This window comes from Saimiri boliviensis, chromosome 3 (assembly GCF_048565385.1).
Source record: "Saimiri boliviensis isolate mSaiBol1 chromosome 3, mSaiBol1.pri, whole genome shotgun sequence".
Taxonomy (NCBI): Eukaryota; Metazoa; Chordata; class Mammalia; order Primates; family Cebidae; genus Saimiri; species Saimiri boliviensis.
Genome location: NC_133451.1, coordinates 71,748,396 through 71,763,268, shown reverse-complemented (window position 1 = coordinate 71,763,268; position 14,873 = coordinate 71,748,396). Strand labels below are relative to the sequence as shown.

General features: G+C 40.1%; 1 protein-coding gene across 7 annotated transcripts in view; it reads right to left on the bottom strand.

Moving 5' to 3' along the window:
* Nucleotides 1–14,873, bottom strand: part of FRAS1 (Fraser extracellular matrix complex subunit 1) — a 460,403-nt gene that overhangs the window by 26,656 nt on the left and 418,874 nt on the right. For all 7 annotated transcript variants that reach the window (XM_074396330.1, XM_074396331.1, XM_074396334.1 and 4 more), the window contains 7 exons: nt 14,210–14,410; nt 12,444–12,631; nt 11,035–11,310; nt 8,553–8,785; nt 6,491–6,651; nt 4,043–4,257; nt 636–786 (listed from right to left, as the gene is read on the bottom strand). In XM_074396330.1, coding sequence (XP_074252431.1) covers nt 636–786; nt 4,043–4,257; nt 6,491–6,651; nt 8,553–8,785; nt 11,035–11,310; nt 12,444–12,631; nt 14,210–14,410 — 1,425 coding nt within the window. The remainder of the gene's footprint in view (nt 1–635; nt 787–4,042; nt 4,258–6,490; nt 6,652–8,552; nt 8,786–11,034; nt 11,311–12,443; nt 12,632–14,209; nt 14,411–14,873) is intronic.

Sequence of the window (14,873 nt, the reverse complement as noted above, 5' to 3'; positions counted from 1 at the left end):
GTGGGATCCCAGTTGAAGGGCTGCCTTCCATTTAGTCCTTGGGGGCTCTTCTCAAAGAGGACAGTAATGGGGATGAGCCTGAGGGAAAGGTTATTTTCAACCTTTAGCATCACAGCCCTTGCCTTTAGAAGGTTAAAATCCCTTCTTTGGAGGATGCAATTAAAGAGCAGACTCTATGCCAATTGAATAAAGTGGGCCACTTGACATAAATATTTCAAGTGCTCTTGACATATTTCTGCATTTCCATGCATCTTATTTGAAGATCCTTTTGCTTTGTAAAAAACATGAACCACACCATTTTTAACTAGGAGAAAATGAAGATTATTTAGGTTATACTCCAAAAGAACACACACCCCTCTGAATCCCTAATGGGCAGTAGAGGACTCATCCATCACTTGCCATCCTCTATTCTGGTACCTTAGCTAATCGGGCTGAGACCTTCCAGCATCAGGACAGAAGGACATCATTTTTTTCAGGAATCACAGATCTGCACTTTCAGACTTGAGGTGGCCACACTTTGTTTATGGGATAACAGGATGAGGAATGTAGCTACTGTTAAAAGTCACTACTCGTCTTTTAATCTTGCTTGAGTGAAGGCCTAATTAAAGGGATAGTTAAGATGTCAAAGGGCATACCTGTTCTCCAGAGAACAGTGTCATAGAAGAAAGAAAACTCCATCTCGGTGTGGTGCTCCAAGGAGGCCCAGCCCCTGGGGGCGGTCACGTAGATGTAGGACACATACAGAGGTACATGCACTGTCAAGAAGGACTGGGCAGAGTCTCTCACCTGCCAGGGAAGCAGTATGCACACAGAGTTATCTCTTCCCTGGGATGAAAAGACATACTATCACCATATCTTTGTTCCATTTTCAATCACACATGCAGCCACACACTTACTCAATAATTATTAATCAAGTGCCCATGATTGTACTAACTTAAAAATAATAAATGAAGTAATGGAATAGAAAGTGGTCAGGATGCATCTTTAGACAGGGTCATGTACAAAGGCTTTTCTAAGGAGATGACACTTGAACAAATATACTTTTGAAGTGGGAGAATGAGCTCTGTTCAGCTGCTCGAAGACTTGGCTGACATTTTAGAATATCACAATTATTTTCAAGGGATCAGCCTAGTGGATGTGGGATCTAGTATTCAGTACAAACTCCCTGTGTTGACTATTGCCAGTGTCCCGCAGGAGAGCCCAAGTCAACCATCATCAGGAAGATGGCTACATCCGGACGCCTGGGAGGAGCCTGTGCGAAACTCAGGATGTTTTAGTCAGTGCTCTCATCTCCTGCTCCAGGAACAAAGGGCCCAAGTGTTGAAATCATATTTAGGGAGCTCACCAATGGACAGCTTAGAGCTGCATGTACTTCAATAATTTCCTGACCCATACATTGCTTTGGAAAGAATTTGGAAAAGGCAGCATATCATACTTCCAAGAGAACATTTCTTCAAAGGAGTTTTACGTTTCTGCTTTTAATTTGGCCCAATCATTTTTATTTCACTATGTAATGAACAAAACTGGATGAAAAGATAACAAAATGCTAGCAAAGCTTTTGTGGTGAAGCTAACTGTATATATATGTGTGAATGAGGAGTTGGTTTACACATTTTTAAATATTTTCACACTTTCTTCCATATATATATATATATATATATATATATATATATAACAAAAAACAGTTTAAAACAATTTTATTATTGGCTAATTACTACAATATACCATGGAACTTATATTTTTCTTTTGTTTGAAAATACAGTATAAAGTATTTCTATGGGTAATTAAGAAAAAGAACCAAATGCTTTAATATTTTTCTAAAATTAAAAAAAAATATTCAAAGTTATCAAGGATTTAAAATTTGATGCCAACTTTCTCAAAAGACTCCACTAATTCCACAGTCACTTAAAAATTCTATTTTGACATGCCTTACTTTGTTTTGTTTTGTTTTTCAAGAGATGGGGTCTCACTCTGTAACCCAGGCTGGAGTGCAGTGGCTCTATCGTGGTTCACTGCAGCTTCAACCTCCTGGGCTCAAGTGATCCTCCAGCCTCAGCCTCCTAAAGTGCTGAGATTACAGGTGTGAGTCAGTATTCCCAGCTCTTTTTTTTCCTTTTTAAGAAAACTTCCAGATTTTATTTGGACCTGGTACCATGTTCTGTCCCTTAATACACAGGTTTTGCTAAATACACCTGCCTCAATCACACTATCGGAACTTCAATAAACTCTAGCTGATTGGGAAAATTAATTTTCCCTCATTTGTTTTTGTTTATCCTCCTTTAGTCCTCATGATATTATTTACTAATCTTTTAAAACAGAGAAAGCCCAACAAATATTTACTGCATGCCCATCCTATGCCAGACACATTATGTGAGGCACCTTCTCATGTTGAGATTATTAGTACAATTTCAGATGAGGTTCAGAGAGGTTATGTCTTGTCCAAGTCTACTGATTTGATAGTGAACAGTACCAATTAGGCCTTAGTTCTAAGTTTTATATTCTTTCTACCATATATCAGTAATTTCAATTATTTTTGAAGAAACAGACAACAAAATACTTCTGCATATTTTTTCTGTGTTGGTTTAAAAAGTAGGATATATATAAGAAATCCTTGTCTTTGAGGTTTTTAAGCATATTCTGAAAAAATATTCAAAAATGTAATTAAAGCAAAATCATAAAGAAAAGAGAACACTAATTTTTGAGAGGCCAGGAAAGAAACAAATCACTTAGTTTTGCATTTTCCAAAGTAAAAGGTTATGCAACTGCAGAAACAGAACACCTACAAATGCCTTAAAATTCTATTCAGTAGATGGCAGTAGTGCATATAAAATGAGAGGAAACCAGGATGAGAGGCACCACAAAGAAAACGACAAATTTTAATCAGATACTTTCTCTAAATGATTACTCTAAATCCCTCTACAAGTTCTCTCCTTCAGTGAGGTTAAACCTGATTTGAAATGAAGAACAAACATCTAACCAGTTCTTAGCTAATTGAGATAACTGCTCAAAATTGGATAGAACCTGTTTTAGAATTAATTTTCCCATGAGAACGGATCAGCCTAGTCTCACTGGCCCTTTGATATAACTGCTCTTCTCTGACTCTAGCTTCTTGCTATAAATTTTTCTGTTGTCACTAATTGATATGGTTTGGCTCTATGTCCTCACCCAAATCTCATCTTGAATTGTAATCATGTCAAGGGAGAAACCAGGTGCAAGGTGATTGGATCATGAGGGGCGTTTCCCTCATGCTATTCTTGTGATAGTGAGTGAGTTCTCATGCTATCTAATGGTTTCATAAGGCAGTTTTCCCTGCTCTTGCTTGCTTTCTCTCACCTGGCACCAGGTAAGATGTGTCTGCTTCCCCTTCCACTATGATTGTAAGTTTCCTGAGGCCTCTCCAGCCATGTGGAACTGTGACTCAATTAAACCACTTTTCTTTATAGATTACCTAGTCTCTGGTATGTCTTTATAACAGTATGAGAATAGACTAATATGCTAATGTTTAATGGCAATATATATTTTAGAAAGTGTCTATTTTCGTGGGGACTGGAAGTTTGGAATAGTTACGAAATCAAAATGTTTTAAGCAATTATCTCACCACAATGCATAGGACAACAGTGCTCTTCCTGTCTTTTGAAAGATAGATTGCACCACCTGCCATTCTGACTCATTTTGCCAGGTAGGGAAGAGAATACACCAATGTAGTAATAATCCTAGCACCAAATGTAAATTTTTTTGGCTTTCCAAAATATATGCATTATAAATATAAAAACATATATACCCAGAGAAGTAAATATTGGATTTTTATATAAGTGAGTATGCCAGACATAAGTTTTTTCCACATTAACTTGATTTAGAGGACTTTGGGGCCCTTCTCTAGCTTCAGTGCTGCCAAGATCTTGCTTGAGGGACTTATTAAGAAGATGTCTCAGTTGGTTGGCCCAGTTCTGGAGGCAAAGTGCTAACTGAAGTGCTTCAAGAACAAATACGGTTGGCCAAGGCACTGATGTGCAGAGTCCTCAGACAAACTCTGGGGCACCCACCTGGAAGTCAGCAGTTACAGACCCTCCACAGATGTCAATAAGCTCAGTCATGTCATAATAAGCGTCAAAGGTCCACACGCAGCTCTTCAGGTTCAGGTGTTTGTAGAGCTGGATGGTCTTTGGCTCTCTCACGCTGGGGTCAAACTGGAAGGGGCGGTCATAACCAGGCCCCAGAGAGGTGCTGTCATAGACCACGTCATCCAGGAACCCTGCCTCTGCCAGAGAGGAAAGAATAAGGAACTGTAACTTGGTTCACAGAAACCAAGGAGTAGGGTAGAGTGAAGAGCTTACCCTTTTACACTAAGAGCACTTTCAGTCACACGAGACTCTACTAACAAAGCAACCCAGAGCTCCCAATGCACTGGGAAAATGTGAGGAAGCTTGGAAAGTGCTTGCTAACTGCTGTTGCCAGGTGTTGAATGGGGGACTCCACCTCTAAGAGACCACAGGAACCAGGGAAGAAAAGGTGAGCAAATGATTCCATGAATGAAGGTGATAGAACTCGGAAAGGAAAACACTCTCAAGCTCTGCCTGTTATACCTGGCAAGTCTGGTCCTGTGCTTCACATATGTCCCCACCAGTCCTGAAGAAATGGATTTACTGTATGGCTCATTCATTGGTGAATTACTATTTTAAGACTGATTTTTAAAATATCTTTTTTGAGACTCTATTTCAAAAAAACAAACAAACAAAAAAAGCCAGCACATGTACATCTGACAACTTCTTCTCACTCATACAGTTTCCGAGCTCTTGAGGGAAAAAGTCTTAATTTTTTGTTAATGAGTAAATAGCTTGCTAATGATGCCTGACTAACTCTCACCTACGACAGGGAAAACTTACAATTATTGAATCAAATGCTGCCAAGTACATGAATGGCTCTAAATTAAGGGAGACTATTATGTAGTAGGGAGCTGAATACGATACAATTTTAGAATATTAAGGTTAAACTTAGGCTAGAGTGCAATAGTGCAATCTCGGCTCACTGCAGTCTCCGCCTCCTGGGTTCAAGTGATTCTCCTGACTCAGCTTCCTGAGTAGCTGAGATTACAGGCGCACGAGGCCAAGCCTGGCTAATTTTTTTGTATTTTTAGTAGAGATGGGTTTCACTGTGTTCCCCAGGCTGGTCTCACACTCCTGAGCTCAGGCAATCTACCCACCTCAACCTCCCAAAGTGCTAGGATTACAGATGTGAGACACTGCGCCCAGCTGGGTTAAAATTATTTTAGTACTAAAAGCGACTATAGTATTTTAAAAGTGATGATACATTTCTTAGAATGCTTGACACCCAGCACCCAGCCCTCTGCCCCACGATGACTACTTACTCAATTAACGTCTTGAATTTAGTTGCTTTTAAGTAAGAAGAGATGCAAAGTTTAGTATTTAAACATAGTATGTCTCTTCCACTAGCAGTAGATGTGGACCAATTAAACTTTCATATGTAGCTCAATGATTTACAAATAATTTGTACTCAGCTAATTTCTACTGCATAAAGACCATCACGACCAAAAACGATGCTTAATGAATATGAAAGAGAATATGAATGCATTTTTGTCTTCAAAAACACTGTTAAATGATTCATCATTTGTGAAAGGAGAAAATATGCATTTAATGTGCACTTGTTAAGGTGAATGAAAATGGACAGAATTCTTTGTAAAGTCAAATGTCTGCTGTGGTGAACACGGAGATGCGCTGCCTCAGCTGTCAGCTTCTTCAGCTCTGTGTCAGCTGCAGACTGGCTCAGCCCAAGGTCATGCCCTTGCGGGGCAGCCTGCCTCTAGTGATTGAGCTAGGTAGGCTATAAAGGTCTGGCTGTGTCAGCTGGAAGTAGGACAAGCCTCTCCAGAGCTCCCTGCCATGGCCAAGATGGCTTTTTCAGCCTGCATTGCAGTTTGACTTCTCCCTCTGTCCAATCCTGTTTTCTTCTTCTGTTTCATAGGTATTGATCCCTAACAAACATCTTGTAAGCCCAAACTCCATCTCAGCTCCTCCTTCTGGAGAACCCATCCTGTAACACCTTCACTTTAGGTTTCTGTGACAGGTTTTTGGAGCACCAATCTAAACACACTCATTCTAAGGGAACAAAGACACTAAAATATGTATGTCATAGTAGGTGCTTTAAAAATGTCAATGCATTTAATCCTTATCTTGATTGGGAACAATTGTTATTCCCATGTTATAGATTACAGTCCCTCCGAAAGGTCAAACTACACTTGTTCAGTGGAATAAGGATTTGAACCCATCAGTGTGATTACAAAGTCCTTGTTTTCTCCTGTCTTCTTCGTTGTCTGAGCTAACTGCATTTGCATGTGTGCTAGGAAGGAAAATCACTAATATGTGGATTCTGAGGACCGGAAGACTTGAAAAACAGTACTCCTCACTCTGCCATATCCTGAAAGTTGCTGAACTCAGCTAGCATGGAAAGACCAGTCCTGAACTTGTCAATCTCACCTGAGATGCCTCTCAGGTCATAGGTGGTAACTAAATTGGAGCAGACGTGCTGGTGTCTGTAGATGGACTCAGACAGTAGAAAATGCAAGTTGTGCAATGGCATGGTGGAGATAAGGGGCAGCATTCCATCCTGGTGTGGGATCTGCACCGAAATGTGGATTCTAGGGGGAAAAAGGGCAGAAATAAATGTTTAGCTGACTGCTATAAATGGTCAATAAGGTATTTCTTTCTCATCATCTAATCTGTCTTGACCAATGAGTTGCCATTTTTTTCTTCCTGAAGCTTTCCACGTAGGTTTTCTATCTGAACAGAGGGTACAGATATACACATAGTATCATTGCTTCCCTTTAAGAGACCCTCCAGACACAGGACTGATAGCAATCTAGAATTATAGACTTTTTTCTCTATAGGAAAAGATAACATCACAACCACAAATTACTTTAAAGCTTTCCTTTGCTTTCAGTGGAAACTTTTTTTCAGGAGCAAAAGCTGAGTGACTATGGAGGGGCTGCTCCCTTGTTCTGTCACAGTGAATGTCTATGGAAGTTAGGTAAGGTTGACATTCACATTTCTTTAAGTATTTGAGTCAAAAAGATATCTTTGAGCTTTTAAACTCTAAAGCCAATTTCTCCACCCAGCCGAATCTGAGAAATTACAACATCTAGCTACTCATACTGTCTCTCCTGACTGAAAACAGCCTTCCCTCTCCTGTCTCCCTGTAAGTCCCATCAGGACCACGTGTCCGGCCCCACCAGCCTCAGTCTGCAGTGTGCTATTCCTTGACCTACATCCTCAGCTCTTAGCCAGCCTTTGGACTAGGAAATCTGAAACTTATTTATATTGGCTGCTATTTCTCAAATGTTTTCAGACTCTGTTTATCTTGCCTCCCCACTATAAGGACAAGGAGCATTTCCTTAACTTCTTTTGTTTCTTCAGAGCACATAGTGTATAATTCTAAATAAAAAATTAGCTTGGTAAATATTGGTTAAGACTGCAACACAATAGAACTATACTTATGGGTTGTAATTTTTTTCTTTGTTCCAGTTTAAATTTTGACCATGTTTACTGAAAGTGTGTTTTGAGTTTATACAGCTTGTCTCTCTGAGCAAAGAGCTACATTTTTAAGAGGAATCAGACCCTTAGATGTGAAGAGGAGGGCCTTTTCTAGGAAGGTGTCACTAAGATACATTTTATTCTGTTAGGAAAGAAAGAAGGGTATGCATATTCATTCAAACCTGGTGTTTTCATGCAAAAGAACTCATTTTTTCTGAGTTTATAAGCAACTGAGTTGTTCATAAAGGCACACATTTAAATACTGTAGTGTTTAATAAATATACATAGTATACACAAATTCTTTTTTGCTACGCAAAATGAAAATATCCATTTCCCATCAAAATCATGGTGGCACAGAAACAATTAAGTCCAATGTCTCCTAATTTCTGCAGTGTTATGATTCATTTGTGCAGTAGATATTTAGGAGTGCTTCTTAGATGCTTCTTAGAAGCACTATACTGGGCAAAGGATACTCAAACTACATGCTCATGGTCTCTGTCCTTCAGGTCTTACCATCTACTGAAGGGCAGAGAGAGTGAATGCTAATAATCTTCTAAAAGAAGCATATACAGGTGCCAGAGAAGCCAGGAGGGGAGGCCTCCAAATTTAATTAGGGGAGATGATGGCAATGTCTCTAGAAGAGATGCCATGAGCTAGGTACTATAGGATAGTAGGGTTTAACTCTAGCCAGTGGAAGGGGCTGGGGAGAACTGGAGTAACAGCATGGCAGAGGTATGCAACCCATAAGAGTCTGTAGCTCTTGGGAAGTTACTCGTGATTCCCTGTGCTTGGACTGGCAGGTGAAAACGACACGGAGAAGGAAAGGCTAGGAAGATAGGCAGGGGACCCTAGCTTGAGGGACCTTGACAGATTTAAACTTTTACTGACACAGTCATCATCACATTTTTATTTTGCAGAAGCATCACTTATTGACCATCCTGGGAAACACACGAAGGAGACTTGAGATTCACCTCAACACCCCCTTGGTGGAAGGCGCCACCTGCCTGACCTGTTTGGATGCTCCTTGTGTTTGACATCCAGGTATTTCAAGGTTGCGATGAAGGACTGAGCCTGGAAGCCTCTGGATGTCCCAGCCACCACTGGTGTGTGGCAGATAGCACTGTCCGTTCCAATGGTAACAATGTTGCTCCTCAAGGGGGTCCCCACATGGCCCACCTTGTCCACAGCCTTGGCCACACAACGCACATGGAACCTCCGGCTGAAGTAAATGCTGTCCAGGACCTACCAGGAAGAATAAATCATCTCCAATGTGAGTATCCCTACTTAAATAGCTTCTTATATGATCTGGTTCAAGGTAATCTGTAAAGGTCATCCATCCACCCATCCATTGATTGTTCCATCTATTCATTCATTCATCACTTAAGTATTGATTTTTAACTATGAACCAGACACTCAAGACAGATCAGTGAGTACTTATAGCCTAAGTGGGCAAGATAGTCAATGAGCAAGTAGACAGATGTGGAGCACAAGCCCATGGATGACTGATTACCATTAATAGTATTGTTCTTTTTACATACTAGGTTCAGCACAAGGACAACCCAACTGTTATTCAGGCTTCTAGCAAGACCGGTTGGCCTCCAAGTCACAGTTGTTGAGAGCATGATGTCAGGAGACAGAGAAAAGATACTTCCTTCCTGGGAATTCTCATGCCTCTTTATCCTACTGTTATCCTCCCTCCATTCCATCTCCCTACCCAGTGAACACACACTGCAAGGGTTATAATAACATGCAGGCTTGAAGCTCAGAACTTGGCCTCTGACATCTTCCAGCCTTTGAAGATCTTTCCACAGATTCCTCCAAGCCCCAAACATACAGAAGCCCTAAGAGTGCTTAACTCCATCTATGCAGAGGTAATGTGCATCACCAGGACTTTTTAGTTATGCATGCATTTACATAGAAAAGTATATAACAAGAAAAATTAATAAGTAGTTCTGTGTATCACAGACCTCCCACAAAGCAATCACACAAACGTATAAATTTTACCCATGAAAACAATTTTTGCTGAAGTCCATGAAAAATTAAAGAAGACGTTTTCATTAAATTTTTTTGATTAGCTGTCAATGTTTTACTTATTTATATATACATGAACTTTGTACAGAAGGGATTTGAGGCATCCTACAAGAATGCATATAATAGAATGATATTAAATAAATAATTGAAGAAACAATGATAAAGCAAAGGAAACGAGGGTAAAGGGTAGTAGTGACAAATCCATTGCAAAAATCTGAAGCATAAAGTCATAAATTTATCTGTTAAAAATATACAATTGGCTCAAACCAGACCAAACTCCCTTTATGGTTTTGTTGAAGACAGAAATAGATACTTAAGAAACAATAAGCTGGTAAGCCTTGCCATGTTGATTTTTTAATAACAGAGAAGACAATTTAAATTTGAGCTGGTTATGTTGCAGAAGATTTGCTCTTCAAGCCTTTCTGAATAAGCTGTGCCAAAGAGAGTGGGTATGAATGACCCTGCATTATCCAAAGCCTCCCATCTATATCTAATGACTTTCCTCTACTATTATCCCATCCCAGTGAAGCTCTTATTACAGTGGGGATAAACTGTGGAATGAGCAGGAAAATCTAGAGAAATCTGGTCTGAAGAAATCTCTGATGTCTAAAATCATTCAGTGATATAATTTTAGGCAAGAATTGTTGAATGCTTACTACATGCCAGGTACTATACTAAGCCCGAATCTCAACTGTTTTCAGCTTACTTTTGGAAGAGAACCAGCTTCATCAGTGTGAAGTGTAGAATCACTGTGGTGGACTGTTGGTTAAGTTTGGGAAAACATCATTTTGTTCACTGTTCTCTGATAGTGTCAGGGTTGTTGGTCTCTAAGCTTTTTGAAGACAGCAACTGCTGCAGGAATGTCTTTTCATGGCCTCCCATACAGCTTTGTAAAGTGCTGATCACTCACCAAACATTCTATTCTTTTATTTAATAACTGGTCCCTTCTATGTGCCATCGATATGCTGGCCATTTTGGGCCACACTTCTACCACATTATAGGAATGTGGTAAAAATTTTGGTTCATGTCCAGAAGGAGTTTTTGTGCTAATATGATGACTGAAGATGTGTTAATAGTAATCAATAGTGCCTACCTGAATTTTTTCATTGACTTTGTCATTTATAGGTCACATTTTTCAATTACCTTGTCAAGTAGCTAAGCAGAAGAAGTATTACTTTGCAGATCAGGAGACTGAGATTCAGAGAGGTTATGTAACCACGTAACATTACTTAAACAGGCAGAATCAGGATTTTCAAACAGGTCTTCTGACTAGCTTAGTTTTCTATTACAGCATATAACCTTTTCTTAGGTATAAGAGTAAAAAGACTAGGTGCACCTCCTTATTTATTTTATTGCAAATGCTATGCATGGACCATAAGGAATTTGATTATCTGAGTAAGAAAGAACAATGCCAGTCCTCTCCCAGGGAGGGAGAACCAGGCCGAGACCTCCAGACTTACCATGTGGTTGACACTGGTGAATGGTGTGTTGTCAGTGATGGTTTCAAAGGGAGACCGGGCCCCATTGCCATCAGTGGGGGCAGCCACTTCCCAGCTGAACTGCACAGATGTCTGGTTGATGCCAGCCTCGCTGCAGCGTTCCTTCATGACAGCATATCTGGGGAAATGAGGGTCACAGGGGGTGACACAGACCAGCGGGTAGCCTGGGGAGGGGGATTTCTTGACTCCTTCCTTGGTAACTTCTCCCACATGGTCATAGTCAGCAAGTGTGACTACCTGAGAAACAGCAACAAAGCTTCAGATCAGGTTGGGTATCGGCACAATCAGAGAACTAAGCTCCCTTCTTTAGAGATCTACAAGATCTCTTAGTGTCTAGGGATTATTTAAAATATAAGAAGAGAAGTTTTTAAAAATTCTTTTCCAGGCATCCTTAAAAGATACTGCAAATCTTTAGTGGTGGAGAAGATCCTGTTGCTGGTTGGGCTAGAATTTTATTTTTCTTTTAATGTTATTCCTAAATCAGAGCCCCATCACTCATGTGAAAAAACACTTTGATTTTCCTGCACATTGGAACCAAAGCTGTATCATGAATGGTGGTTGCTAGTTTAAAGTTGCATCAAAGAGTTGATGACATACAGTAGAACATTTGGCAAAATAAGAGTAAATAGAGGTAGCATATATTTCTTCCATGGTCGAATAAGAGACACATTTTGAAATCATCATCATTCTTTTCTAATATATTATATGAGACCAGTTAGCAGAAGTTAGAAGGCTTCTTCTGTCTGCTTCACAATTAGGTGTTAAATTTTCCTTTGCAACCTCTAGGCATTTTCCTCTTAATTGTAAGGATAGTGCATTCATTCTAATCAAGTTGGGAAATGTGGTACTACCTTCCCATAGGTACTTAATTCTGTTAAGTGTGGTGAGTATGTGGGATAATAGAAATGAGGTAGTATTACCTTCTTACTCTTCTAGGTCCCATCAAAGAAACAAGAAGATCAATTGTATTGTATTTTCTCTCTTTATCAGACTAAGATACCAATAGGATTTGGTCTCACTTTTAGATCAGAACAGGGTTTCTTACCCTTGACACTGTTGACATTTGTGCCAAATAATTCCTTTTGTTGTTGGGGGCTGCCCTGTTCATTATGGGATGTTTAGGAGTATCCCTGGCTTCTATCACTAGTACTAGGAGATACTAGCAGCACCAGGTGTGATGACTGTGACAAACAAAAATGTCTCCAGACATTACTTAAATGTCCTCTGGAAGGGGGAGAATGGAAGGCAAAATGGCTCCTGGTTGGGAACCACTGTGTTCGAAGAAGAAAGAAGTAGAGTACTTCTCTCAAGTTCTCATCTACTAGTCACTGACACGTAGAAGCAGCAATCCTTTGGGTCGAGCAACTCACAATGGGTGGTGCTGGCAATATGAGGCTCCCTGCTGCCTCCTGGTCTACAATCGTCACCGTGGCAGTAGTTACATCTCCAAGAACTGCTTCCACTGGGTCATCGGGGCCAAGGACTAGTGAGAAAGATTCATGCCATTCCCGGTCTTCATTGGACAGGATCTCAACTTTAAAAAAGATATGATCCACACCTTTGCCGAGGACAGAAAAAAAGAAAGAAAAGCCTTCATGAGGAAACATACCCAAGAGAGTGCTGCTTGGCACTGCTGAGACATCATGTTAAAATATGTTCTTTCTTTTTAGCAATGTTCTATAAATGCAGTGGCTGCTAATCACTGTAGCTCCATCTCAAATGAGGAATCTTTTTTACAGACCAAATTCTACCTGTGGTAGAGGCTCAGTATTGCAGATTTACTGTTCAACACCATATGAGGATTAATGGCCCCTGCCTGACACTTGCTGGCAGTAATAAAAATCTATGATCCAAAATACACTTCACCCTGGTTACGAGTTTTTTTGCTTAATTTTTCTTTCCCCCTTACACTTATGCATGAGCCCCTGTTTGGCTGTGAGGGCTTGCACAGACAGATACCCTTCAAAGCTGTCTCCTGAGAAGCAGTGGCTCAGGGTTATCTACCAAGCCAGCCTCCACAAAGATGGCAACATGGAGGGTGAGTAGTCTGGAAAGGGTGAGGGTTCCAGCCTTACAGACCCATTTCTTTTTTCGTAAGGTGATTTTCTGAAGGTACAAATACCTCAGTGAAGTTAAAGCCCCTTTCCTCCTCTCCTACAGACACCTGGGCTAAGTTGCTTCTAGACACATCCTTTCCCTAGATCTTTATGCAGAAAAGCAAAAAGCTAAAGACAGGTCCATGTGTAGATATGGAAGAAGGGCATCTAGCTTTCCAGGAAACATCAATCAGACACAGAGGGAATGGAGCCAGAAGCTCTTTAAAGCTCTGGTGAGGGGAGAGAAAATAGAGACCCTCTCCCCTAAACCCCCATCATCTCTGAGGGCACCATTTTCTCCCTCCACGTGCCAAGATTGCTCTGAGAAGTTCTCCTAGCACTGCTGCCCTCCTCTGGCTACATCACAAATAGTGTTAGGCTCTATACCAGTTAGGTTTCAGAAAGTTCTATGAAAAAACCTAGCATACAGTTCAATCCCTTTCCTGTCTCATTTCCCCCAACAGATTAATACTTAAATTTCCGTTGGAAGGGGGAGAGTGGAAGATCACAGACTTTTAAGCTGTGACCTATGACCTGAACTCCATCTTTCTCTTTTCCCAAACTAATCTCCATAACCTCTCTGGAATAAATCTTATTTTGGAAAGTCCAAAACAGGGTATCCTGTTTCCTAGCAAATGTTAAGCCACTTGAACACAGGGATTGTGCCTTTCAAATGTAGTAATCCCTGAATGATCCATCACAGTACTTTGCAGGAATATTTGATGGTGTCAATTATGTGTGTATTTTTTTTAACCAAGTTCTCCTATCATTCAACCAAATCTTAGGCTAACAAAAAATCCTTTTAAATCAACCAAAATGCCCAGCATGTTCTAAGGTAAAAGACCTATTTCTTTTTCTCCCACGTTATTTTTATGAATTAGAAATTTTACCTGCAATCTCAAATGTGTGCTTAGAAATGCTTTACGCTATTGGAACTACTGTTTTCCTTTTTCATTTATCTGTTTCTTTTTTTCTTCAAATACAAGGTTTTTGCCCCTCTATTAAGTAAAACCCACAGATTCAGGTTGGCATTCAATTACCAGGACTGAACTTCAAGACTCGGCTCTTTGGGTAATAATCCACACCAGACTGGGCAGAGCCATCCCGAGTGCTACAGCGAACCTTGGAGGTCCTGTTCTGATCCCCTCTGCGGATCACCTTGATGTTCAGAATCGCAATGGCATCTGGCCCTGCGGGTTCCCGGACTTGGTATGCAGCTTCTTCAAACTCAATGGTGGGAGCTAAGGAAATATGGTTAGGAAAACATGAGCCAGTTAGAATAGCACAAAGGATTCAGACTCCCAGGAAAACACCTTACAAGGACAAGAAGAAACTGTTCACCTTAGTTAACAATATGAAGCAAAATGGCTTTCATTCATAAAACTGAATCAATATTTACTGCTAAACAAGGCTTTGGAAAAAGATAATTATTTGTGATTCTGCAGGAGGTGTGTCTCACATGTTCCTTGTTAAAAACAATATAATGGGTGAATTATTTGTAGAGACTTTGAAATTCATGATGTCCAAGTTTCCATCTCAGCTCTACAGCTCACAGAACGTTTTAAAATAAATTTGAACAGTTTATCAAGCGACTGAGACATAGTAGGCCCTAGATAAATATCTATTGCATAAGTCAACTTTTCATTTATGAGATACAAATTTCTAAGGTTTATAATTTATCTCGTTTATATAATACTTAAATTT